Below are 27,268 nucleotides of genomic sequence, written 5' to 3'. Positions count from 1 at the left end.
CCATAAACACTCATGTTTGGCTCCTACAAGGCAGTGACAGCCCTGGAGCTGCTCCCCCCTTCACTCCTCTCTTTACCTCATCCTAGCTTCAGCTTCCTGTAAGTTTAACTCCTCTCTGTAAAATATCATTTCTTTCAGGCTTAGTATTTTCCCACAGACCGAATCTGGAGCCGGACAAAAACCATATTGACTACATGGAAATTCTCCTGCTCGCCTCAGTGTAGAATCTGGGAATATCCACAGCTGGAAGGGATCCACGAGGATCACTGAGGTCCAACTCCTGGCTCTGCATGGGCTCAGCCCCAAAATACACCCCATATGCTTTATTTCAAATATTTCAGAATTTCTTCCTTTTGTCATTTACCACAACCAAGAGGATCATTTATTAACTGTGTTAGTGTGACAGGATGGCCCTTGTTATCATAACAGTTTAAACATCTTAATGTGATTAATATGTTGGTAGACTTTGGGTTTGTACTCCCCAGAGTAAGGAGCATTACATTTGCAGCTTGGAGCTCTTCCCACTGAATGAAGAACCATGTGCAGGTTGCAGTTTCCCCAGTGCCAAGCTCATAAATCACAGCTAACAGCTTATTTAACAACCTTAGGGCTCTTTTTTTTTTGTGGTTGCAAGTTTTCCACAGCTGCATTTTGTTTCTATAATTTTTTTGTTCTTCAGAATTATTCCTTGAAAAACTCCTGGCTATAACAGTAGATTTTTGTTAATTGTTCATAAACTTTTTACAGCAAATACTCAACATGCAAGAGATGATCTTTAATTGGATTGGATTATAACGTAATTACAGCACACTGCATAATATTGCTTTTATTCCCTGGCTGGTTGGGTAGAGATTTTAGAATAGTTTTTGCATCTAAATATCTACATGCTTGAACTTACCCAAAAATACTCTCCAATATTTGTAAGTTTTAAGTATTCCTGAAAGGAAGCATTATTACCAGAATGCTTACAGAAGGCAGACGCAGAAAGTGGCTCCAACATGGAATTGGTGTTCAGCTTATTATTCAAATTAGTCTGCCCTGGAAAACGTTTTGAGGCATTTTGCTTTATATATTTCAGGAAAAAAACATGTTTGAAAGAAGTGAGAAGAAAGTGTATTGAACGAGCAGAGCCCTGCCAGCCTCCTTCTCGCTTGAATGAGTGGAGTTCATGCATTACCTGTCCTTTCTCAAACTTGTTGAGGTTGTTTGACCTTTTCAGCTGGCGCTCACCCGTGTCTCCTCTTTCCATGCCATAGATGCTCAGGAAGACATTAGCATCTGTGCCAGCCCCCCCCACAGTCCCAGTGAGGACGCGGACTTCATACGTATTTTCTGCAAGTAAAATAGCAAAGGCAGGTCAGAAGGACCCCAGAAATGGCCATATTTAATTAAATCTGTGGTTCGCCACAAAAGTGTGTAACCCCCAAAATGCCAGAGTTTGCCTGGAGTTTGTGAGCATCCATATTAAAACATCAGCAGCTCCACCTACCTCCAGCCCCTCTCCTTGGCCATAACAACAGTTACATCTTGCTAAGCTCTCAGCTGCAGTGGGACCCTCTGGGACTCTTGATCCAAGCCACCAGACAACCTTTAATGAATCCTATAGAAGTCCTTTAGGGTATTCCAATTTCAGGCTGTCTCCTCTGAGCTCTGCCTTGGTTTACCCACCATCCTCTTCCTCCCTAGCTTGACCCACCCCAGATCCAATGCATGCCTGGTGCAACAGGGTGGTTGTGGGGCATAAATGGTCCTGCCAAGTGTGGTCATCATCCTTCATGCAGAGGCAGGACACACACACAGAGACACACGGACACCCACACACATTCCCTGTGGTATTTACCTTCCAGGTCAGATTCTCCATCAGGCACCAGCTCTACCACCAGCTCCTTGTCCCCTTCGTCTCTAGCCAGCCAGCGGTGTGCCACAAATGTATAGACATCCATTCCTTCTTCCTCCTTGGTCTCCTCCCCTTCCTCCTCACCAGACTTCTTTTTCTTGTTCTTTTCATCAGACCCCTCTGTTTTCGTGGCCAGGCGCTTCAGCGTGACGCTTTCCAGGAACCAGCCATCCCCAATGCCTGTCCCGTCGTGGCCTATCCGAATCTTATAAATCTTGCCAACATCTGCAGCCTCTCTCTGCCACCCAGGGAAGGTCAGCACCCAGAGGGATAGAAGACAGTCTTAATTTCATAAAGTGCATTCTTAAAAAGGAGAAGCACAGCCTCCATCACACAAAATAAGCAAGGATAAGAACAATTTCTCAATGTTACATTTTCCGTCCTGCTTTACTATTTCATACTTCCCATCACCAAATCTCATCTGGAGGGATTAAGCCGAAGATATTCAGAGCAGCCATGGTGAGGAGAGGAGCTAAATCCATATTTATTGGGCTCCCTACTTCCTCATTGCTCTCCTTACCTGTATTGTCCCTGTGTTGCCGCTAAAGATGGATATATGATATTACCACACCAAGTTTTTACAGATTCTCAGTGCATGAGGCATTTTGAAAATTAATAATAAGATGCCTTTCATACTCAGCACAGGATATGAACCCAGCAAGAAGCAATAATGGTGTAGTGAAAAGGCAGTCAACTCATATAACACGGTCTGTGACACAGACTGTGGGTTTGGAGTGCCCTTCTCCCTCCTTCTCATCTGGAAAATTAGAGAAGTATTTTCTCACTTTTCTGGTGGGCAGAGAGGATACAATCATTGGTGGTTACAGTGCTCCAGTGGCAGAAGGCTGATCAGTAAGAAGATTTATACCCCTCTAGCAGCACAGTGGACACAAAACCTTCTTGGTTTAGATTATCTGTCTGGATTACTACCTAATGAGGTTGAATAGAAGATTTTACTCCACACAATCCTTCAACAACCCATGACTTGTTTCTGATGATTGCTTATGCTGTTTTGCAGTGTTTATGTTATAAAACTTGCAAACATTTGCTTCAGGCTGAAATCTGGCACTTGGCATGTAAGGTTTTAGTCTAGAAGCGTTTTGTAGATTAAAACAAAATCAATTGCACACAAGATGCTTATCAGAAAACTGAAATTGATCCTGCTGTCCTGACATAAAGAATGTATCTTTCCTTACACGGCTTTACTCTTAGATTTACTGTAATCATCCTGCATGCCTTGTCCATGACTGATGGCATTTCCTATTATCACGTAGCTCACAGAATCTTATTTTTCCCTGTGTCTTTTTGTAAACATTCATATAGTGAAAGAGATAGACGATCTATTTATTAATGCTCCAGAGCTTCTGCCTTGTGTGCTTATAAAAGAAATCACAGAAATGGGCATAATTTTAAAATCTGGCAATAAATATCAGAGAGAGGATATAAGCAAAGCTATGTAAACAGAACACTGTACATATGGCTTTATTATAAATCTGATATTGGCTAATAGCTCTTACTCATAAATTTTAGAAAGCTTATTTCCTTTAAAATCAGAGGAACCTAATCTTAAAATTATAGAGAGTTTTTAAAAAGCAAACATTTATAAGGTAGTAGTCATTTCAAATCCCCAAAAACTCATTAAAAATAGATAAACATCAGTAACTCCATTCAGTAAAGCAAGAAAATTAGGCAGGAGGAGGTGAACTGATCTCAAAAATACACAGTACAAAACTGGTGAAGCTGTGGATAAAGGCACCTCCATTTGGCCTCCGACAGCAGGAAGGGTATCCCAGTCTTGATGATTCAGGGGAGCTTCAGCAATTAGCTGCAAGCTTAACTGTGCTGAGATGGATCCAGACTCTGTGGGGCTGCAAATTCACAGGAAGGCATAGGCACTGCTGTGCCAAGTCTTGTGCTGTGAGCACACGAGGCAGATGTGCCTTAAATCCTGCTCCTACCTGGACCCTCTGCTTCACTCTCCAGATGCTGGTCTCTCCTTCCCTACAGAAGGGTGTGGCTCTGACAGAGCACCCTGTCTTTGCTCTGATCCCACACCAGGGCAAGTGCTAGGACCATTCCTGTCCTGCAAACCTGCAAACCTTCCTCTGGGCAGAAACCCCAAGCTAACAAGGCAGAAGAGAACACTGCTCCCAAAGGGAGAGGATGCCTGGCTGTGTTGTGATCCACACTTGTTGGGCAGCCTCATCAGCCCAGGATTGTCTTGCTGGATTATCCAAGTCTTGGCTCACTCCCTATAGTTGTGTTGGAGGTTCCTCACTCCTCTAAACTCTCCCTTTTCTCCTGGGCTGCTCAGAAAGAGGTGTGGGCTCTGCAGGATAAACCCGAATTCTGACCATCCTGATACCCGGAGGACTGAGCTGTGCACGTCGAGCTGTGCAGTGCCTGCTGGGACAGTGTTACAGGCACTGTAAAATCCATGGGGCATTCACACATTCTCAGGAATTACAGCTGCAAACCTCTGCAGGGCTGGTATCTGTACGGTAGTTAATGGTGTGTGTGACCACAGGCAAACCTGGGATCCCTTTTACTCTCATACTCTCATACATGTTTTCTTTTTCCCCCAGCTGCACAATAGAAGTGGCAATAACAAGTGGTCAGGCCCAAAGTTTGAAGCCTTTTGAGATCCTTTTGAAAGTAAATATAAACAAATACTGCTATTAAATCATAAATTTCAATCACACCTTTGCCAGTACCCCCTCAGAAGATGTACGTCCCTCCACAAAACACAAAACCCCATAAATAAATAAAAAACCTTCCAAAACTTTGGAAAAAGGACAGTAGATACTGCCAGACATGCAATTTTCTTGAAAAGTCTTTTTTTTTTTTCTATAGTTGGGCCAGTTACTCTATTGATGTCTCAACTTTGGCTGATCATTTCTTTCCCCTTTTAGAAGTGGCAGTGACTGCCTTCATCATACCTTGAAGATATCTGTGGCTCCCCTTTCAAAGTTGTTGGATCTGTTTTCTAAGATGATCAATTCCGTTTTGCCAGTCTCACCATAAATCTGCATGAAGACTTTGGCGTTGGTGCCTGCGGCTCGCACGTCTCCAGTAACTACAGACACCTCATAGTTTATCACTGGTCCAAAAATAAAGCAATTAAATCAGCAGAGAAACTCAGATAACAACATTCCTGGGGGCTCAGGTTTGAAATTAAATTACCTTGTCTTAACAAATGTCCACGCAGCCGACCATTTGCTCTTATCCAAACTAAACGTGAGATAACAGAACTCTTCACTGAGGACTAACCTAATAGTTTTCCTTTTACAAGTGTTAGCCAGTGTCAGGGGGGTGCAAAACAGAGCCTTAAAAGGGAATTGTATTTCAGTACTAACTATAGAGAGGTTGAATGATCTCTGTAGTACAGTGCAAGGGAGGGAGGTACGGAGAGCAGGGGAAAAGCACAGCATTCTTTCTCAGGACCCAACAGCAAATTTTAACTGTAGCCTTAAAAGAAAATGGGTCTACTGATAAAAGTCAAGTGGCCAGTGGGGTTTTGGCACTTAGTTATCAAACAGCTTCTCCTTTCCAGGAAACAGGGTAATAAAGACAGGATGGGACATGTGCTGGTGCATAAAGAGAAAAAAGGACTGGGGCAGATAAATGTAGAAAAAAGAGGAACCCACTGATATTGCAGTGAAGAAGCACATTGTCTTGTGCTGTGCTGTGCTGCCCAGGATGCACATTTTTCATATGGTCTCAGGAAATGGAGATGAAAATCTCTGTAATGTTTTTTCAACTCTTTCAGAAAACATGAGGAGAATATTTTACTTTCCTCACCAATACAAGCCCATAGGAATGGTGATTTTTTTGGTTGTTTTTGTTTTAATGTCTAAGACAGTGGTGACCTTGCCCTGAAGGATGGGAGCAATAGATATTTAGCCCTAGCTTCAAGTGTTCTCTTACATTTCTCAATAGGCAAAATCTCACTTGGGTAGACCTCCACCTCCACCCTGCCATCAGCCTCATCCTTGTCAAGCCATCGGTTGCAGGGGAACATGTACTGCCTTCCCTGGACTGGAACTGTGATCTGGACACTGGCCAGGAACCAGCCGGACCGCAGACCCACGTTATCGTGCCCAATCAGAATTCGGTTGATCTTTGGAAAAAGCAAACAAAAACCCAGAGGGCAGGGAAAAAACCCAACACAACGGAATTTGCTTAATGTAAAACAGTCTCCTTACCCTGGCACGGTGTTCTTCCACCGTGCTCATGTAAATAGTTTATATATGTATTTAACTACAGACTTAAAACACTCCTCACATGCCAGCATACACAATACACTGGTGTTTAATCTATGTAAAACGTGTCTCTTAATATCCAGTGTGAATGTCAAAGGCTCTTTCATCACCTTCAATATGGAGTGTTATTTTGATCCTGAATTCAGGCACTTGCACAAAGTATAGAGCCACCTGCAATTGATTCTTACCTTTCCAATATCCATCATATCTAGAGTAAACTCATCCACTCGACCACGTTCAAAATAATTGCCTAGATCATTATCAGAGACTAAGAGAGGCTCTTTGCTGGAGTCTGCTTTTTCACCGTAGAGTTTGATGAAAACCCTGGAATCTGAGCTGGCACCGGGGATATCTCCCGTCTTAATGCTGATGTGGTAACTGACATCTGGAGAAAGATCGATGCACAAAACACAGACGGGTGAGTGGCGCTGCCAGCACCCAGACAGGCAACTGGCTGCTGGCAGCTGGCAGGGGGTGAAGGATGCAGATACAGACACAGAAAGGACCTTGCCCTCCGTTCATGCATCCAGCATCCAAGGGCCACGCTGGAGAAGCTGTCACACCTTGGAGTTATTCACCGAAAAAAGAAGAGATCCAATAGGTACACTGCTAAGCATAAAATATTCTGCCTGCCTCCGTCTCACTGTTAGATGGTTACCCAAGGCAGAAAAATGCACTTAGGCAAATGGGATTATTTCACCATTTTTATACTTAACAGTTTAATTCAATAACTTTGACCTTCTTTTTATTTATTCATTTTTTTTAAACACAACAGCCTGCACTGTGCAAGCACCATTTTCTAAAGAAAATTGTAGCATTGGAGCCCTGGTTCTCCAGAAAAGGACAATTTAATATTTTTGGTGATTTTCTTCAGAGAATGCCATTATTTGGTGGCATTTACTCTACAGAAACAGCGGCAATTCAAGATCCTTCAGAGAAGGATATAAAAGAAAGCAGTTCTTAAACAAATCACAACTTTAAAAAACAAGGTTTCTTTCTACATATATAATGTTACAATTATGTTCTTTTCCCATTCATGAACTAGAATTTAAGAGTCAGAGGCATTTCTCTCAGCATGACCTACTGCAGCTTCTTGCATAAGAATGGCAAAAAAGGCCCAGTAGATTTACTAGGAACTGACAAGAATTATTGAGAAGAATAAAGCAAATAAACACATCCATGTACAACTCAAACCCAGACCTTTTTTCCAAGATAAACTCACTTTTTAGCAGCGGTGACTCCCCAGCAGGCACTAATTCTCGGACAATCTGACCATCGTCCTCATTTTTGTCAAGCCATCTGGTTTACAAACAGAAGTAAGTTATCTTTGAATAATTAGCACCTGTTAGACCTCTCAAAATCTACACTGGCTTCACACATAGCCCATATCCACACTACAGTCAAAAAGATATTTTTAGAGGGCTCTGTATCCTTGTTATCTTAGCAGGGACTTGACCAGACCATACGGCAGCCCCATTTTAAATCTCCATTTTCCCATGAAGAGGGACTGTGAGAGCTCTGCTCCCAGTAGATAAGCATCTGCTGTGATGTCCATCTGTCTGAAAAGCACAAACTCCACAACCACAAGTTATTCCTGTGAACAGGCAGTCTTAGTGTCTTGAAAGATTTGACCTTTGTTGACCAGAAAGACTTGCAGCCTCCGCTACTAAAGGGAGGGGATGAATTGTGTTATTCCCATTTTCTGGGCTGGGTATGTGCAGGCAGCTGGCACCAGCAAAAAGGGAGGATTTGCAAAGTTTCTCAACTCTACAGATCCAACTAGACTAATTGAGAAGAGGAGCTGGGCACAAAGCAAACTGTAGCATGACCTCAAAGGAAAAAAAATCTGAAAGGAAAATCATAGAATCATAGAATGGTTTGTGTTGGAAGGGACCCTGAAGACCATCCAAGTTCCAGCTGCCTGCCATGGGCAGGGACCTTCCCCTATCCCAGGAGGCTCCAAGGCCCATCCAACCTGAGCTTGAACACTTCAGGGATGGGGCAGCTGCAGCTTCTCTGGGCAACCTGTGCCAGGGCCTCACCACCCTGATAGTAAAGAATTTCTTCTTAATCTCTAATCTCTCTGCCCTCCTTCACCTTAAAATAATTTCGGCCTTATCCTACCACTACATGCCCTTTCTAAAAGTTTCCTCTTCAGTCCCCCTCTAAAATTCCCCTCCCAAAACAGAGGGGAACTAACTGCTAGCCTGGCAACCTTTGGAGCCACTCCTTCAGCCTCAGGGTAAAGGATTTACAGCCTCAACCCCATCATGTGCCCTACATTGCATGACAGCAGCCAGGGCCCTGGCAGAGGTTTGTCACTTTCCCTTCCCCGCCCAGGCTGCTGCTGCAGCACTCAATATATTCCTGTAAGCATCTGTTTAGGGTCAGGTTTCCCACAGTGGTGCTGTGAGAGCAGGAGCAGTTCCCAGAATGCTCATTGTTCCCAGGTGCACATCTATCTGCAGCAGCGCCTTTTGCAGCTAAAAATACTGCTTCAAACCAGCAGGGGCAAGAAAAGGACAAATGAGCACTCTCTGCCGGGTCATGCAGAGTATTTAAATGGCTCCAGAAGCAGAAGGAGTAAAAACAAATCCCCAGAAACTGTTTCTTTTTAAAGGTGGCCATGCTGGAGCACAGCTGCTTCTGCACAAACACATGCCACCCATGTGCCCCGTGAGCTTCCCACGGTGTGTCACTGTGACACACACATTGTCCTGGCTGACCCGTGTGCCAAAAAGGAGGGGAGCTCACCTCCCATGGAAGTTTCCCTCTTTGACTTTGACAGTGAGTCAGCACGTATGGGAACCTGAAAATGACCCTCAGAACCAGGACTTGGGGACATGAACAAAGAGAGCTGCTGAGAGCTGGATCAAACCTCAGGCACCTCGCTGGTAAAAAGCCAGCACAGCTCAAAGTCGTCACCAGCTGGACCAGATATTTTGGAAGACCCAGGATGGTATGTCTCCACTTCATCCATCTTAAGGAATATTACATTTTCAATCTTCTCCCCTCTCGTCCCACCCAGAGGAAAACAATAAGCACAAAGAAACCATGCAAAAAAAAAAGCAGCACCAGGAAAGAAATCCAACCATGAGCTAGAGCCAGCCTGGAAGCACGAGCAGCAGTGTTCTCATGCAGAAGAGGTGCACAGGAGTCCCACCACACAGACACACATCGCCAGCCCCAGCTCTAAACTTTGGGAGGTTGTTGGGTATGCACTCTACCCAAACTCTTCCCTTTCTCTCAGTAAAGCGGGTGGCCTTGATCAGGGCTAAAAGCTCAGGGGGTCAGCATGAGGATGAAGAACACTTGAACATGTGATGGTCACACGAGCACCACGTGAGGGCATCTGATGTGGTGGTGTGCCTCAGAGGAGGCCGAGGGGTGTAGTGGGATAGAGGAGCAGAAAAATCCCTGGGCAAGACCATGAAATGGATGACAAGAATTTAGCAAAGGTAGATTGCAATAAGAGCATGCTAAGGCATCATGTTGCCTTAAGAAAGGAAGCCTTTATTGATATTTTGGGGCTGGGGTGGGATGGGGTTATTTTACCTGTTAAAACTGGTCCTTAATACCTTTGCCTTATGTAGTTCTTGATGCTGGCTGAGGATTCAAATCCTTGGACAGGTTTCCAATGGCTAGGGGATCACATCATCCCAAAAGTCAAGATGCTTCTGCGTACATGGATGTTAACTGGGAGGACCCACAAAATTCAAGCCACCACCCCAGGACCACTGAACTCAGGATGGCCTTCAGGAAGGCAGAAGCTCACAAGGTAGACACACTTCTACTCTTTTCCTTCTGTCTTTTGTGCCCTGCAAGCTGCTGTTACTGTTGCCAGTGGACGTGCTGCTGTTTTCTGTCCCCTTAGCCATTGCTGACACTTTTAGGGGTATCTGGGATAAATCTGAGTGAATCTCTCCTGTGCTGAGGTGGCAGGATAAAAATACCTCCCACAAGAAACAGATCTCCGTGTGCAGCACACCAAATCTCACTGCTTCAGCAGTGAGGACAGAGGAGAAAAGCGAATCAGAAAAGCAGAACACACCCTGAGATAAAGAAATTCCCTCTGCCAGCGTTGGTAGATAGTGATGGCAAGGGAAGGAGCATATCTTGGACTGGAAGAGGAAGAGGGAGGTTGCTGGAGGAGGGAGAGGGAGGTTTATCAGCAGAGGTGGCTTTAAAGCTCCTTGCGCTGTTTCAGCCAAGAGAACAGCCAGGAGTGGCAGCAGCACTATTTTCTGGAGAAGATTAGTGACAGAGGGAATATTTGGATGAGCAATGCCCTGCATCCCTTCCTTTCATTACATATGCATCAATATCCTAATTTCACTTCAGTGTAATTCCAACAGCATATTACTGAACAGCAGATTGGAATCAGGGGTTTATAGTCTTACTCCAAAATAGATTGACACATCTGGCTGCAGAAAATAGAATATTTCAGTGCAGTGCCATCATATCCCTGCTACAAAAGGCATGTCAAAATCTTTTATTTTATCAGAGCTCTATATGAGTTCACTGAATGTAACTGACATGCTACTGTGGATTTTACAAGGGTTTAGCCATGTCCTGTGTCACATCCTTGGTTTTAAAGAGATGCTTTATGACCAATATAACTCAAAGAGGACAGAAATATGACATGAAAGCCACTTCAGAATTTCTAGAGGATCAGAGATTCAGGTGACCACTAGAAAAAATACAATATGACATCATATATAGCGTTTGAAACTCAGCTTGAGTGCAATTAGAATGATTGGCACATCCATTAGATTCAGAGGCACATATGTATTTGTGTGTGCCTTTAAATATAACCTATATACAAAAATGTGTAAAAAGAGATAGACATTTCAGTTTATTTTTAGGCAAGAAAAGGAGGTTTCTCTGGCTCCTTTGTATGATGAACATTTTTTGGCATTTGATTGAATAAATGTTCTTTTGCAGGAGTCTCCTAGTGTATCATCCCATTCGTGGTCTGTTGCTCTTCAGAGAATTAACAATGTTCCCTCATGCTTGCGCTGGAGACAAATTAGGATGGTGGGGGCCGTATGCTTAGAAAAAAAATTTAATGACATATCACTGAAGATTTCAGTGGAGTTGTAATGATTTATAGCATGTAAAATTCTATCCTATCACGAACTCATGACTTTGTCTGATTGAAAATTCATTTCTGTCTGGGATATAAATGTTATAAAAAATAGGCTGGTTTAGAGCCTGTCAGGTAGTCCATTGCTGGACTTTCAGAGAGCTTTGAGGAGAAAATGACAGCAGAAAAACTCAGTTCTGATCTTCAAAAAAGTTTGGCTCCATTTCTGGGTTAAAAGTTGAACTCCCTTCATTTTGAGCTTTGCAGCAGTATTCATCATCACCATACCTAAACCACACCAGGTACTTACTACAAGGTATAAACTGTTAAGTGATGCCACTGAATGATTCAGTATCCAGCTCCTAAAAGCATGGATATTATAATACTGTGTGGTCATAAGGGAGGAATAGTACTGCATCCAAGAGATGTACTAGTAATTGTGCAAATAACGCCTGGGGAAGTAACCTGCATTTACTTCTTGCAAGCACAGATCAAATGACCACTTTAAAAATCACTGACTCTAAGCCAACTGTTTAAAGAGTTGAAAGCACAGGCCTGGGAGTCGTTATTTCTCAATGCTCTTCCTGAATCTGACACAAACTCACAATTAATCCACTTAGATTCTCTTTATCTCTGCTGGCTCCCTTGTACAACAAAGACAGTTCTTCTTACAGAGCTCTTGTGATTGCTAAATGATGGATGATCCCATGGAGTCACAGAAAAGATTTCAAATTAAAAGGCAAAACATAGACGTGTATATAAATACGCAAATAACAAGAACAGAGAGACTTCAACAGGTTCTATGCAATGAAGATCTATAAGGGTATGTTAAAGATATCAGTTAGAGAGGAGGCTGGTTAGGCAGCTTTTTGGTGGAGCGTCTGCTCCCCACATGTGTTGCAGCCTGGTTTGCACAGGGGTAAGGAGTCTGTGGAGCTTTCTGCACAGGTGAGACGCGTTTCTGCTGGAAGGCATTTTGTCCCCTAGCTGTCTCTCAGGAGCAGCTGAGTGTCACAAGGTCAATGGAGTAGTTTTCTCTATGAACCCAGCAGCAAAAGGTGTTTTCTCCAGACCATGCGATTGTGCTGTGTGGAAGAGTGGAAGTTAATCAAGTCTTGGAGATAAAGGCTGTGAGAATAACGTGTCTCAACAAGCAACAAACAACAACAAGCAGAGAGAGAATCTTCCCTGGTGCACCCCTTGGATGGGGTCTCTAACTAACCTCACTTGCACTGCCTCTTCTTGGACAACCCTTTTTCCAACCTCTTGCCCCTGTGGAGGCGGGGGAAGCAGGACTCCCTGAGCTCCTGCCCAAGCAGCGAGGACATGAGCTGTCCTTGGCCTACAGGAGTGGAGAGCAACATCCAAACGCTGCAGGCCATGGAAGTGTCTATCCCTCCCCTGGAGGATGCAGTGGGTGAGCACCTTTGCCCTCAGATCTCTGCAGAGTCCATGACGACACCCGTACACTGCGATGGTGCCGCAGTCTCCCGGGAGACACGGGCACCAAAGGGAGTGGGAGGGAGCAGCTGTCCCTGTGCTTGGTGGCGATCAGTCATGTCACCTTCTCAATCTGAGAGGAAAGAGATAATGCTGGCACAAGGACAGCAAATAAAGCCGCAAGAACAACACTGGTGTCACTTGGGAAAAGAGACGTTTAGAAAGATAAGAAGAGTGGAATTCCGTCACTGGTGACCTGAAGCCTGAAGGTACACCATGAATGTTTTGGGGATAAGATCTTGGGTTTTTCTCTCTGTCCTTTTGCATCCCTGGCCTGAGGGGAATGCCCATGGGTGTTTCTGATCAGCAGGTGCAAACTGAAGGGGACGGTGTCTTCCATCCCCTTCAGTTTAGCAGTCACATAAGGATGCAATTCAAAAAGGAAATCTCTAAAATGAGCCAGCTGCTGTGTGCAGTTAGACACAGAAATATCTCTGAGGAGCCTGAGCATAACAGCCCTTCACATGGACACTTCATGTCCAAGGAAAAACCTGTCTAGCCTGTCTGCTTAACTCAGTAAAACATATGGTTGTTAAATATGATCAAAAGCCAGCAATGAGTACGTGGCTGTTTGTTCCCTGAGAAGGGAGAGAGTGGCTTGCTTTTCACAACCAAGATGACATTGTGTCTGCTCCTCCGTGCTGTCTCCACAGTGAATTTCCCTCTGATGTGATGGGGCTTTAGCAATGCCAAGAGGCTGGGGCTGGCTCCTGCTTTGTATTTGGCTCCCCTCATTATAGTGGAGCGCTTTCAAGAGACAAGCAACCAGCTTAGGGGCTTTACTTTTGTCTTCAATTTAAAAATAATTGTGTTTGAGCTTTACAATTCCACTTGTCCCTGGGAGACGATTTTTTTGAACAGGTACATGGTGTTGTTAAATGGAGCTCACTGGATGTCCATCCTACAGGGTGGACATCCCGAGAGGGTGAGTGGGACTGCACTGGAGTTAATCTTTAATGTTTTCACCCAGTTCTCTCTAGTTTGTGCTGCAGTGTTGAGGCAGACCCCAGCTAGTGCCAGGACAGATCATGCATCTTGTTCCCCACAGGCAACCTCAGTACAGCACATTTCTTTTGGCCACTGGATTGTCGAGGGAAGAGAAGACTACACTTATAACTCACCCACAGGGGTAAGCCACAGCCCTCTGCCCTAACACTGTCTGCAAGATGTGCATTTCTCCTCATGCAAGGAGCTCTCGAGATGGCAGCATAATAATTTTGCATGCTCCCAACACAAAAATAGCATCCCATTGCTCTGAGAAAGATGGGATGTGCATGTGAGGGACCAGAACCTCGTTACATGCAGTAACACCAGCAGATTGCAGAGTGTGCTTCTGCAGCAGGCAATTGCAGTGACACTGGGTGTGGTACTGGAAGGTTGCATTTTGTCTTTTGGAAATTCTCTGCATTACTGAGCTAATTGCTGAAAAGTTCACAATCCAGATTGCTGGTCATTTGGTAAGGGGAGTTAACTGTATCTTAAACCTCCCAAAACACACTCTTTGCTTTCAGGCTTAGCAAAAAATAAATGAACGTATGAATAAATAAAAAGGATTAAGCTGTGTTCAGAAAATTCCAGTCATGGACCAACAACTAGGCTCTTCAAAGTCTGGCAAATGCAGAGACAGAGACTGAATTTGCAAGCATTGTTTCCAGTACCTGTAGCAGGGGAATTCCACAGCCTCACTTTCTGGCTGTCCTTCTTCCCTCACTATCACTTTGGCAAGGTACCAGCCACTGCTTCCTCCTTTGCCATCATGCCCTATCCTCACCCTCCTCACCTGCTTCAGCGTTACTGCTTCAATGAAGAATTCATCAGCCTTTGAGGAGGAGAATAAAAAAGGTAAGGCAATATTTCTCCTTAAAAGCACACAAACAACTCAAATTTATTATTGCAATCAAACCAACATCATCAGCATGCTGCAAGAAAATTCTTGACAAAATGAGGGAGAAAGTACAAATTTACCAAAGAATAAAAAGCCTGAATATTTGTGCTGGATGTGTAAGGTTAGATTTGTAAATATATGATCCACCAGCATTTTAAATCTGCCATGTCATTGCACGCCCTCCACAGCTGTAAAAAAAGAGAAGTAATTTGATTATTAAGAAATTCATACAGAGAGGCAGGAAATCCAAGTTCAAACCCCTGCTCAGATATAAGCTTTCTGAGAAATAAGAAGCAGGTCACTTCAGACCAAGTCTACAGAGGTGTTTGGAGGTACAGCTCAAAGTCATTACACTAAAGTCAGACAGCATTGACTACCCAGCACAGTTTAAACCCTTTTAATTTCCTGGCATGCCAGCATGGGCAGAGCTGCACAGGGATATTTCCAGCTGCTCCATGAGTTGTGTTTGGAGGGTGCTGTGAACCAAACCCAGCAGATAAATACCTTCAATACCCCACAAGAGACATGGATTTAATATTTTTTTTACCCGCCCCCGCCACCCCCATCCCGTAAACAGGCTCAAATCACCCACCTACAGATTAGCCCGAGGGATAGCCCCTCAAAAACAGAGCTCTGCAACCCAAGAGCTGACTGGCACCAACAATCCCTGGTGGATGAGGGAAGAGAAGTGCATTAAGGGAGCAAGTTACTCCTCTGGGAACCAGGCCAGGCAAAAGTGTCTGTGGCATGTACAGATGCACACACATGGCACTAGGATGGTAAATCCTGGGTGTAAACACACAGCATATCTGCAGCGTGTGGCTCAACAAGGTAGAAAATATCCAGCTAGCTCCCAGGAAGAATGGTGGCAAGGCAGCATTTAGGCAAATACTGAAATTTATTAAAATGATAATAATTATGTCATCATTCAGGACTCCAAAGTCACCTTTAGAATGAAGACAGCTAAGCATTTTGCCGCTGCTTAAAGTGTTAGCGATGGGCTTGCGTTTGTCAATGTTACTTACACACTCAAAACTGCTGAATTGGGGATTTAAGGCATCAAAACCTCACTGACTCAGTGCCAGTCAATATAATTTAATTCATTAGTCCTGATGCTCACCTTACTTATTAATGGCTGATATAAATTAATGGGTAAGTAACTAACTGGAACCACAACCGGGCAAACACTTAATTTAGAGGCATCTTTAAATCTTACTTTCTACACAGGCTGTTAGTTTGCATCTGCAGGCAAACTTTTAAAGCCAAATTGGTAATCAAGGTACGATTGGTTTAAGTGGCTGTAGATTAGAGACCATACTGACTTAGCAACATTTCTTTTTAACAGGGTATCTGAGTTAATCAGTGTAGATATACTCATTCAGCCTCTTGAGTATATGAGCTCTAAGTTTGTCAGGATCAATTCTTAAACAACTTCCCATTCATTCACCAGCTTTCAGCTTCTCATGCCAGGAGAGCAGTTTTCCTCTAAAAGGCTCCAATTTGGTTTATGTCATCTGCATACTATTAATCACACCATTTTATTGCCAAAAGTATTTTTCCCTTTTTATCCTCCTTCATGCAAGTTAGTCTACAACTTATTTTTGTGTATAAATATCACAGAATCATCACAGAACCCTAGAATGGTTTGGGTTGGAAGGGACCTTAAAGGGACCTGACATGGGCAGGGACACCCTCCACTAGACCAAGTGGATCCAAGTCTCATCCAGCCTGACTTGGACAAGGATGGAGCATCCCTTAAAGTAGCCATTATCTATGTTTAAAATATTTGTGTTCTCCGCAAAGCAAGCATCTTTTTTTGGAACTGCACTGAAACAGTCTTCAGCACCAAAACACAACTCATTTTGCTACCATTTTGACAAATACAGTCTTCATCAAATGACAAAATGCTGTCCTTTACAGCTTGTATATACCTTTTAAAACTAAAATATCTATATCAAAGTATAGGCAAAAAAAAGAAGAGGTTTGCAAAGTCCATTTATGCAAACATATATGATTTAGAAGCAGAATGGACTCTCACACTATAAAATTGCCAGGTTTCCACAGACAGATCTTAAAAGCACAAGAAATACTTGATGAAAGTTCTTTTAAAGTCCAGAAGAACTCAGTGATTTCAGTGAAGAATTGGAAATTCTGGACACTCAAAGGCAAATTCGAAGTGCTAATGCATATTTCAGAAGCCTAAATTCAATGGTCTATTTTGAAAACGTGACCTCCTTTTATCTTCATTTTCTTTCCACTCTGAACCTTCAATCAAATAATGACACGAGAGATGGGAAACCTGCAGAGTTCTGTGATCAGATTCTCAAAATCTCCTTCTGGAGATATTGATTACAATTTACCAGTCTAAGTTGGACCCTAGAGATCCAAAATTGGATACATATTAAGTAGCTTGACCCTACAGATCAGATCAGCAAACTATTTGCTTGCTGATACTGCCAATGCTGCAAGGGCTTTAACCACTGTTCGACTTCCTCATTATCTCCAGCTTTCCAGGGAATAAGCTCTGTCTTCATTTCAGTCCACCTCCACCCCCCTGCATTCTGGACATGGACAGACAAAAATATGTCGAAAATCAGTTTGAAAATAAGACATAAAAATGAGTGCAGCATGGTTGAGAGAGACTGGAGGAATTACAAAGGAAACATGTTAGGCTTTGGGTTCTGACTTTCACATTAAATAAGATGCTTTTTTCTTCCTTTGCCCCGGGGAGCCAAATTTTTGCTATATTAGATGGAAAGGAAAAGCCTCTCTTTTATTCTTGGAAGATTTCCTGGAAGCCTTCCCCAATCTGAAGATGCAATTTCAGCAGTCAGAACTTAGCTGGGAGAGCAAACCAAGAGACTCTTTCATGGGCAAACATCAAGCAAGGGCACACTGCCCCTGACCCAAGCCTCCCTCCAGCAACCTGTTACGACGCTCTGTCGACAAGATTTATTTCTCCCCTCTTCCCTAGCCCGAGCAGGCAAGGAAACCACCTGCGTTTACAAACACACATTTAAAAAAAAGAAAGAAAAAAAATTAATTAATTTCCAAAATCACTGCACGCTTTAAGAACCTCGTGTTGGGGCACTGCTGCACGAACTTACGTTGCCTTTTTCAAACTTATTGACGGTGTTGATGCAGTTGTAGAGAACGCGCTCGCCCGTGTCGCCCTGGTCGCCGATGAGGCACACGAAGACGTTGGCGTCCGTGCCGCTGCCGCTCACTGTGCCCGTGCACACCGTCACACGGTACTTGATCACTGGGGAGACAGAAACCACAGAAACGACCCCAGAATGATGAGGCAGACCAAGATGTTGGAGTCCTACCGCTCACCGTGCCTGTGCACACCGTCACGCGGTACTTGATCACTGGGGAGACAGAAACCACAGAAACGGCCCCAGAATGATGAGGCAGACCAAGATGTTGGAGTCCATGCCGCTCACCGTGCCCGTGTACACCATCACACGGTATTTGATCACTGGGGAGACAGAAATGACCCCAGAATGATGAGGCAGACCAAGATGTTGGAGTCCATGCCGCTCACCGTGCCCATGCACACCGTCATGCGGTACTTGATCACCGGGGAGACAGAAACCACAGACATGACCCCAGAATGATGAGGCAGACGAAGTATTTGATCACTGGGGAGACAGAAGCCACGGAAATGACCCCAGAATGAGGCGGCACACGAAGATGTTGGTGTCCGTGCCGCTCACCGTGCCCATGCACACCGTCATGCGGTACTTGATCACTGGGGACACAGAAACCACAGAAACGACCCCAGAAACACCGGGGTTTTTTTTAATTTACTGCTTTCCTGACAGGCTTGTAGTTCACTTCAGGTGTTTGTACTTCTTCCAATTGGTGCTTCTGCTGGTGAATTGACTTTGATGCTTTCAACGTTACCACTAGGAAAAGGATGGGGGGAAAGGAGCTGAAATAGAAAGGCCTGGAGCATTAGGAGAACCCATGAGAGTCCTCCAAACAAGGACATGAAAATCCTGGCCCTTTCAAGAAAAACGTCACGTAGTGGAGTGCCCTGTCCTGCTACCTCCACTTCTGCCTTCCCAAGACGGCCCTGGGGCAGGGAAATTTGCAATGTGTGTGGGTAAAACAACATTTTCAGCATCCAGGGCCATGGCAGGCAGATAAGAACAGTTAGGAAGGGACAAGTGCTCAGAGACCCGAGGAATAGGCTGTTCATGTTGGATTTATGGGACAAGACAGCCCCAACTGGCCCTTGGGATGGTTATAATCACAGAATCATAAAATCATCACATTATAAAGGTTGGAAAAGACCCCCAAGATCATCCCCGTAGGAGTCCAAACTTTATGCAGGAGGCTGGATTGTCTTGCCTGCTTTTCACCTTCAAGGTCATCATATGGTTTTTCTGGGTGGATTTTGATCTGCCACCGTCTTCCCCTGATCTCCATCATGCCCTCCTCTCTGCCCTCCCATCCCAGTGGGTGAAGGATTTCCAGAGAGAAATATCACAACAAGGAGCCAGCCCACAGACCAACTTTTGAGAGAGAACCCCTTTTCTCCAGCTTGGGGAAGGGACAAGAATCAGTGCTCCCACCTTCCCTCCAAAATCCTCCTGCAAGCCCAGCACAGAGATGTTGCATCTCACCTCTGATCAGCACAAATTCTCCACACAGGAAAGTGCCTGAGTGAGGATTCAAGCTGCCCTCTCCACAGCTGATTAAAAATACATTTCAAAACCAGGTTTATTTACATTTTAATAGCATCTGCAATTACAATTACTCTTCCTCTTCTGAGAAACTCCTCCACTGCATGCAGATCACCAATGTCAGAACCAGAAATTTCAGAAAATGGAGGACTCAAGGTCTGCAGAGTGTGGGTGCTTCAGTGGAAAGATGAAAAATCCCACCGGCTACCTTGAGATGTTCTGCTCTTCTAAATTCTCCCTCTAAGTAGGTTTAATTCTTGTGACAAAAGGTCAAGGCAGAAGTGGCCACTCCAGGGAGCCAGGGCAAAGTTCTGCAGCTTTCCTTAATTAAATCTCCAGTTCAATTAAAAGAATAAACAGTTTGGATTGCTCATACATACTGAAAGAGGCATATGCACACACCACTGTGCTGTGCAACTTACTGTATATTTATACATACAGCTGCATGAATTTGCATATAACTAAATAAAACTTTAAAGCCCAAAATATGATTGTCAAATTTTAGATTGCATTTCAGCTAAGCTTGCTTTCCATGAATATTCCTCAAACCTTGCATTTCACATTTTAAGGGAGACCGGAAAAAACATCACAAGTTCAAAAAAAAACCAAGCCCTAGAAACAATTGTTCTGTGGCCAGACCTCTCCCATTTCCCACTACAGAAAAATCTGCTCCCCAAAAAAAAAAAAAAAAAAATTAATAAAAGGCTAGGATTTCTCAAGCTTCATGCAGCTAATGATGCACACAGAAAATACTGCAGAGAGAAAGTGCCAGAAAGAGAAGTTAATTGAATTGCATCAGTCTGCCTGTGCATCTCTCACACAAAGAGGGTTTCTTTCTATTCAGGTCCTAAGCAAGCCTCTGCACAGAGCCCGTGGCTCTCACCTGGCATGACTTCAGTCACCAGAGATCCCTCGGCGGGGAGCTCCCGCACGATCTCATTGTCCTCTTCATTTATATCTAGCCAGCGGCCGCAGTTGAATGAGTATTTTTCTTTTGTCAGCGTTTTCAGCAGAGTTACCTTCATTAAACCAAAACACTGCATGAGTTCAGAGGCTCAGAGGCAAAAAGGCAACAAGATCCTGACAGGTTTTTGCCAGGGAGGCAAGATTAGGTAGCAGCAGAGAAATAAAACACACTAATAAGGAGACCGTCCAGGTTGTGCACTGTAGTGATGCATGGAGCAAAGTCTGTCACACTGATGGCTTTTCATTCCTCCTTTCTCCAATCATTCCACAGCATTGAGGAACTTTTGAGGGATTCTGGGGCTCTGCAAATAGTTTGTCATGTGCCACTCTACAACCCCAAGGAGCAAATCGGGGATGGGGCTTTTGCTGTGGGATCTTGTTGATCTTGAGAATCAATGCATTGAGGGGAAAAAACAAAAAATAAAATTGCAGGAACCCTGAAAAAAGATCTGCAGTAGCTCCCAAAGGAGTAATGAGCAAATAAGGTGGTGCTCTGCTGTTGTCTGTTGAGGTGTGTAAAGCAAGGGCTGTAAAATCACAGGTGACAATGGAGAAGGCAGAGAGGGATCTGATGTTCTCTCTTCTGCCTCAAGAAATACAGGGCATCAAATGACACCTGTGGAACAAAGTTCTATGCAAAAAAAAAAAAAAAAAAAAAAAAAAAAAAAAAAAAAAAAAAGACAAAATCAGCCTGTGAAGTCCTTGCCAAAAGCTATTAAGGTTGCTGAACGTTTAAATGTTCAAGGGGAGTATGGAAACTTCCAACCAATAACTGGAAAAATAAACCTACTAAATCCTTTCTGTTTCATAGATCAGTTTAGGAAGTAAGTGTCCAACTGGAAATAGTCAAAACCTGAAAGAATGTTGGGAAGAAGTATCATAAATGCTTGTATTTTTTCTTACACTTCTAAAACCATGATCTTATGTGACACAAGAGAGAGGACATTGGGCTTGAGGGACTTTTGGCCTGACCAGTGTGGCTGTTTGGGTTCTTGTGATAGAGAATGGAAGCCTGACCCAGCAGGAAGCAAACCAGGCATGAAATATGGGAGGACTGGAACAAAGCATCATTCAGGTTTTGTCTAATTTCCTAGATGCTATGGTGGGCGCACGAGTGATGGCATTCAGGTGTCATGAGCCTGATCCATCCAGAAAATGTCAGAATGGGTGTATGGGGACAGATTGTTTTCCCAAAGTCATAGAATCATAGAATCATTTAGTTTGAAAAAGGCCTAAAATGAGTCCAACCATCAAGAAGAGCATCAATTCATTTCTTGCATCTTAACCAGGTTTACTTTGACAGCTTGGCCAAAAGAGAATCCTAGACACATTCTAAGTTACTTCTTATCCTTCCTGAACAAAATTTTTCTGCAGGAAAATAAGATACCACAGGCAAATATACAGCGGTGGAAGATAGAAACATTCTTGCTCATCATCTGTGAACAAAATAATCGGGATGATTGCAGGAATTTCTTTGTCATAAAAGACCCCAGCCACGTGGTGACAACAGCAGCACTTGATGCCATCCTACCCCTGGAGATGGGTGTTGGCAGTGGATGGTTTCACAGCTCCATGACAGTGCAGGAGGGCAGGATCTGCCAAAGCACATTAGAGGAGCCCAAGGAAAAGCTCCAAGCGCTAAACTGTGATTTATCAACACACTTACTTACATATCCAGAGTAAGGTGTGTGTTTTGCTAAGAGCAGAGAGAGTGCCGTCCAAGCTGCTCAGGAGGAGCAGGGGTGAAGCTTGGAGGTGAACTTCCTGCACAGACAATGCAGCTGAGGGGTGATAGCACTGTAATCAATGCTGGTAGAGCAAAGGACATCAAGCAGGTCACCCTTGTCACCTGCCACACAGAACAGGGCTGCTCTCCTCTGCACAGTCTCCATGGCTTTCTCCAGCCTGCAGGAGTTCAGCCCCCATCACAGGGCTGTCAGCACTTCAGGGTAGGGGATGCTACACTGTGCAATCTCTGCTGGAATCAGTTTTTTTCTTATGGGCATTGTAAATACGCCACAGGAGTGTGTTTGCTTTTCTGTACAGTCATGGTGTCTAAGAATAGGAAATTTTCTGATGAGCAAGGAAGAAACCCCTGGCAGCAGTGAGATGAGTACATCAGTTGTCTGACATGGGAAGGGTGGGAAAGTGGGACTTTCACCACCAGTCCAAGCTGTTGGGAGCTGCCTTTCCCCATTGCTCTCATTTACCACACACAAAATCACACAATCCTTTGGGTTGGAAAAGCCCTCCAGGATCATCAAATCCAACAACTCCCTCAGCACTGCCCAGCCCAACACTGACCCATGTCCCCAGGTGCCACATCTACACGGGTTTTAAATCCCTCCAGGGATGGGGACTCCCCCACTGCCCTGGGCAGCTGTGCCAGGCCTGGACAACCTTTTTTCCACGAAGGAATTTTCCCTAATGTTCTATCTAATCCTTCTCAGGTGCAACTTGAAACCATTTTATCCTGTCTTCTGACAAGGCAGGCACCACAGAGCGCTGTACATGAAGCTCAGCTGCCAGCTGGGGAACACAGTGACCCAGGACTGGCACTGCAGAGCTCTGCCACCAGCCTGACTTTCCAGGTCTACCCCCCCTTGCTGTCCCCTCACCTTATTCAGATGCCAGCCAGCAAATGGATTTCTTTTCTCATGCCATATCCGAAGCTTATAAAAGTTCCCAAGATCAGGAAGCTCTATCTGTAAATGGGTAAAAAGGGTGCAACATCCATTTATGTAAGTCAGAAAAGCACACACACAAAGGGCATCTCTGAACATCATCTTTTAATAGCTAAATCAGAGAGAAGTCAAAAATATCAGCCTCTTCCCTGTTCTGGGAAGACAAGCCATATCCATATGCAAGTAAATAATTTGCATCACCACCAAATGGGACTGACTTGACCTCAACTTTAGAAAGATCTAATGGAGTAAAAATCTCATACTGATGATTTTCTGTCCAGGATTGAAGCTAAATCCCTGGAAAACAATACCAAGCCAAATCTACCACTTGCACAAGATTCATACCATGAATTTGTCAGTCTGTCCAGTTTCAAAGTTGTCTGAATTGTTATCTAGCTTCATCTCATCTGACTTCCCTTTGTCTCCATAAATCTGGAAGAAGATGGTGGCATCTGTTCCAGCATTTTTAATGTCACTTGTCCAGATCCACAGAGACCAGGGATTTTCTAGAAAGAAAGGTTAAAGATACTTGTTTTACAAAGTAATTTTTATAGGGTGACCTGGTGAAAAACATGATTATCATGGTTTCCCCTGATAGGTAAAGAGGGTAGGATGAAGAAAGACAAAGACCTTCCATCCTTTTTTGCACAAACATAATCAGCTGCTGCACGACGTGCAGGAATGAGATTGGAAACATAATTCTACAATTTCATTTCAAAGAAAATGAGAAAAACCATAAAGGACCTCTTTTCAGGTGAACCATATTCTCTTGTTATACTCTACTAACAGGGCAATGCAGGGGTGTGACCCAACCCTGTAGTTTCAGTTCACTTCTCAAGTACCTACAACTGAAGCTTCAAAGACCATAAATTCAGGGAAATATCCTTCTTTCCTTTTGCCAGTATCCAGTTCCTTGGCACAGTGCAATGCAGCTCCAGGTAGCTCCTAAAAAATTGTCTGATCTGTGTCTGGAATAGGACACAGACATGTTATCACCTCGTCCTGAGATAAAAAGCCTCCCAAGACTGGACTAATTATCCCAAAAATGCTTCTTGAAGAACAGGCTGTCTCAAAGCCCACTCAGGCATCCATCCCTAGTGAGGCTGCACCATGTGGGACAAACGCGCTCAGAACTACAATATCTTTACTCAGTCTAAAGATATTTTCCAAAAGGTTTTGAATTATTTAAATGCCTAAATTTGACAGGACTTCAGCTAACACTTTCTTAAATACTACATGACATACCCTAAGATTGGGGCCAATCTGCAAGATTTTTATCTGAAGTCTTCATCCAGCATTTTAACCATAAGTCCAGTCTACCTGCAGCATCTTTACATTGGTTTTCATACCAGAACATTGCATATATAAGGGTGACATTATTTCCTCTAGATAGCCCCTCATCTGCATACTTTATTGACCATAATGTGTGTCACTTCTGCAGGCCTTGCTGCACCTACAGGAGAAGGAACAGCCTTCTTTCCTCACTCAGACATCTGCTGAATTATTAACAAATCCTAATGAGAGAATTGCTAACCCTTTCGGTACACCCGAGCCCACACTAGCACAGCTTGACCTTCAGAGCCCAGAATGGAATATAAAAATATGATGGCATGCATATAAATTAGGTTTTTACTGGTCTACTCAGTGTTTGACTGTATAAAAAAGGGACAAGAGCTACTGGGAAAAAAAAAAAAAAAGAGGGGAAGAGGGATCTCTCAGAAAAAGTTTTGCCCCTGTTTTAATAATATACAAAATATTCATGATCACTCGTCTCTGAAAAGCACCAGCAAGTTTTAGACGAGCAGAAATGAAGCGAAATCCGTGGATGGCATGTGATGGAGAAGCCTGTTCTCCCTGGGGAAAGCTGCAAGTGCAATTCAGACACCAAAGGCTGCTCTCATCTGTCTGTTTTGGCCTCCCTGACCTCTTGCTGAGGGAAAGGAGGAGTGAAGCATGCACAGAGGGGGAAACAGGACCTTGTACCAGGATTAAATGCTGATAGAGGGCTGTCAGGGAGACACCACACAGGAGAGACGTGGCTGAGCTAGGGCTGAGGCTGCTGGAGAAGGGCAGGCATTGCCCCAAATACCCATCATCATCCTCCCAGGGCTTGCTGGGGGCATCCCCTGGGCTTCCGTCCTTTCACACGGAGGTATCCAGGCACTTGGGAGATTCTCAAAAGCCCAGGGCTCAAACACGAGGGAGGACGAGACCTGGCACAACAGTCTCCAGGATAACATTCAAGATAAGGAGAGGAGGGAATAAAAAACCCACAGAATAAATACAAGCTACATATGGAGCTGCAATCTGCTGCGGGAGCAGCTCCTGGGTGCTGTGCTGGGAGACGCTTCACCATGGATACCCCAAGTGAGGTCGGAGCCAGCTTTGATCATCTCTGCAGAGAGGGACAGCCCTGTGTGCACAGGGAGATAGGCAGGATGACATAATAGGCCTTTTCTAACTCCCAGTCTTGCACTTGTATAATCTGGCAGCTAAAGGTCACAGATTTCTCAAGGCTAATGCTCTCTGTCTATCTCCTGCAATGCAGTGGTGAGGGAATTAGCCTGTCAATAACAATCTGAGCTGATAATAGGGGGTTAAAGGTTGCAGATGCTTTAGCTAAATGGACCGAGTCGGAGGTGCAGCGTGGTTGCAACGCTGACTAACATTTAGATAAAGCTTATTCAAATGATCTGCTGTTTAAGCAGGAGCCCACCCGAAGCTCTCTCGGATTAAACCGGGTCTATTATCCTAATTAGAATATTCTGTTGACACATGGGCACACCGGCACGGGCCGGGCAGCAGCGATATTTTTTGGCTGGGTGCAGAGGCAGGCTGGAGTTGGAGAATTTGGGGATGGCTGAACATGCCCACACGGCACGGCACGGAGCAGCTCCTCCCAGCAAGCGTGTGCCATTGCCTCCCTCTAGAGAAAAGGCTCTGCATCCAGCACGCACCTGCCAGATGGACAGGGCTAGGACCTGTTATTTCTCCAGGGGCAGGAATAAAAATAGCTGGAGCCAACAAGGAAGAGTTTTGTTTTAGTTCCCATTCTCCCTCCCCCACCGAGGTTTGTCTCCTGTATTTTTTGTTCCCGTCTCTAATAAGAAAGCTTTGCTTCTGTCGTGAAGCAACACAGCCTGGCTTGTCTGCAAAGGTAAAATGATGTCTGAGGCAGCCTAAGCCCTGTAGACCTTAAGGAAATGAGTATAATTCTTCAAAATATTTAGGAGTTTAATTTTATACTCCCCTAAAGCAGTGTTTTCAAAGCTGAAACCCATGCCCCACTATCAGAAGGACCTGGAGCTGCTGGAATGAGTCCAGAGGAGGGCACGGAGATGCTGCCAGGGCTGGAGCCCCTGTGCTCTGGAGCCAGCCTGGCACAGCTGGGGCTGCTCACCTGCACAAGAGAAGGCTCCAGGGACACCTCAGAGCCCCTGCCAGGGCCTCAAGGGGCTCCAGGAGAGCTGCACAGGGACTGGGCACAAGGCAGGGAGGGACAGCAGCCAGGGAATGGCTTCCCAGGGCCAGAGGGCAGGGACAGATGGGATATTGGGAATGAGGAATTGCTGGCTGGGAGGGTGGGCAGGTCCTGGCCCAGGGTGCCCAGAGCAGCTGTGGCTGCCCCTGAATCCCTGGCAGTGTCCAAGGCCAGGCTGGACAGGGCTGGGAGCAGCCTGGGACAGTGGAAGGTGTCCCTGCCATGGCAGGGGGTTGGAATTAGATGAGCTTTAAATGTCCTTTCCAAACCCAAAGCATTCTGTGACCCAGTAACTGAATCCAGATGAACCTCTCCTTGTCCCTGGCTATACCCGTGTCACTGAGGTGACACTCAGGGGGATGTGGCCCGTGGGAGGAGAGGTGATGGTCCAGGAGGCTCCTGGACACTTGCACCTACTTTTCAGCCTTTTCTGGCGCAGGGAGACCATTTCATAGAGCTCCCGCTCGATGAGGCCGTCCCCTTCATCTTCATCCAGCCACTTCCCACATGGGAAGGTTTGCTCAATCCCAGTGAACGGGCAGTAAACCACCACCTAGGAAAAGAGATTGGGACAGTGAGCTTGAATATTCTGCCACTGCAGCCCACAGGTCCTTGGCACTGAAAACTTAAACAAAGAGAGAGCTGGAGATCTTGGTCCTGCTCTCAAAATCAGCTTTTCTGGGCCAATATGAACCAGACTGGTTTTGAGTACAGCTACCACTCATCTGTTCTGTTATTCCCATTTCTGCAGGAGTACATCACAATGGCTCAACCAGGAAGAGGTGAAACAGCAGGAGGGGAAGGGAATGGGGG

At 44.6% G+C, this 27,268-nt stretch overlaps 1 protein-coding gene across 1 annotated transcript in view; it reads right to left on the bottom strand.

Moving 5' to 3' along the window:
- Positions 1–27,268, bottom strand: part of LOXHD1 (lipoxygenase homology PLAT domains 1) — a gene marked incomplete at both ends in the record, with an annotated part of 147,378 nt that overhangs the window by 72,063 nt on the left and 48,047 nt on the right. The window contains 12 exons of the mRNA XM_084225643.1: positions 1,178–1,332; positions 1,841–2,135; positions 4,837–4,997; positions 5,825–6,017; positions 6,348–6,544; positions 7,382–7,458; positions 14,404–14,564; positions 17,738–17,892; positions 20,208–20,343; positions 22,909–22,995; positions 23,320–23,480; positions 26,873–27,008. Of these exons, the coding sequence (XP_084081769.1) occupies positions 1,178–1,332; positions 1,841–2,135; positions 4,837–4,997; positions 5,825–6,017; positions 6,348–6,544; positions 7,382–7,458; positions 14,404–14,564; positions 17,738–17,892; positions 20,208–20,343; positions 22,909–22,995; positions 23,320–23,480; positions 26,873–27,008 (1,914 nt within the window). The remainder of the gene's footprint in view (positions 1–1,177; positions 1,333–1,840; positions 2,136–4,836; positions 4,998–5,824; positions 6,018–6,347; positions 6,545–7,381; positions 7,459–14,403; positions 14,565–17,737; positions 17,893–20,207; positions 20,344–22,908; positions 22,996–23,319; positions 23,481–26,872; positions 27,009–27,268) is intronic.

The sequence above is a fragment of the Fringilla coelebs genome, assembly GCF_963513975.1.
Source record: "Fringilla coelebs genome assembly, chromosome: Z".
Classification (NCBI taxonomy): domain Eukaryota; kingdom Metazoa; phylum Chordata; class Aves; order Passeriformes; family Fringillidae; genus Fringilla; species Fringilla coelebs.
Note: the sequence above shows the minus strand (reverse complement) of the source record. Positions and strands in the feature narration are given on the sequence as shown.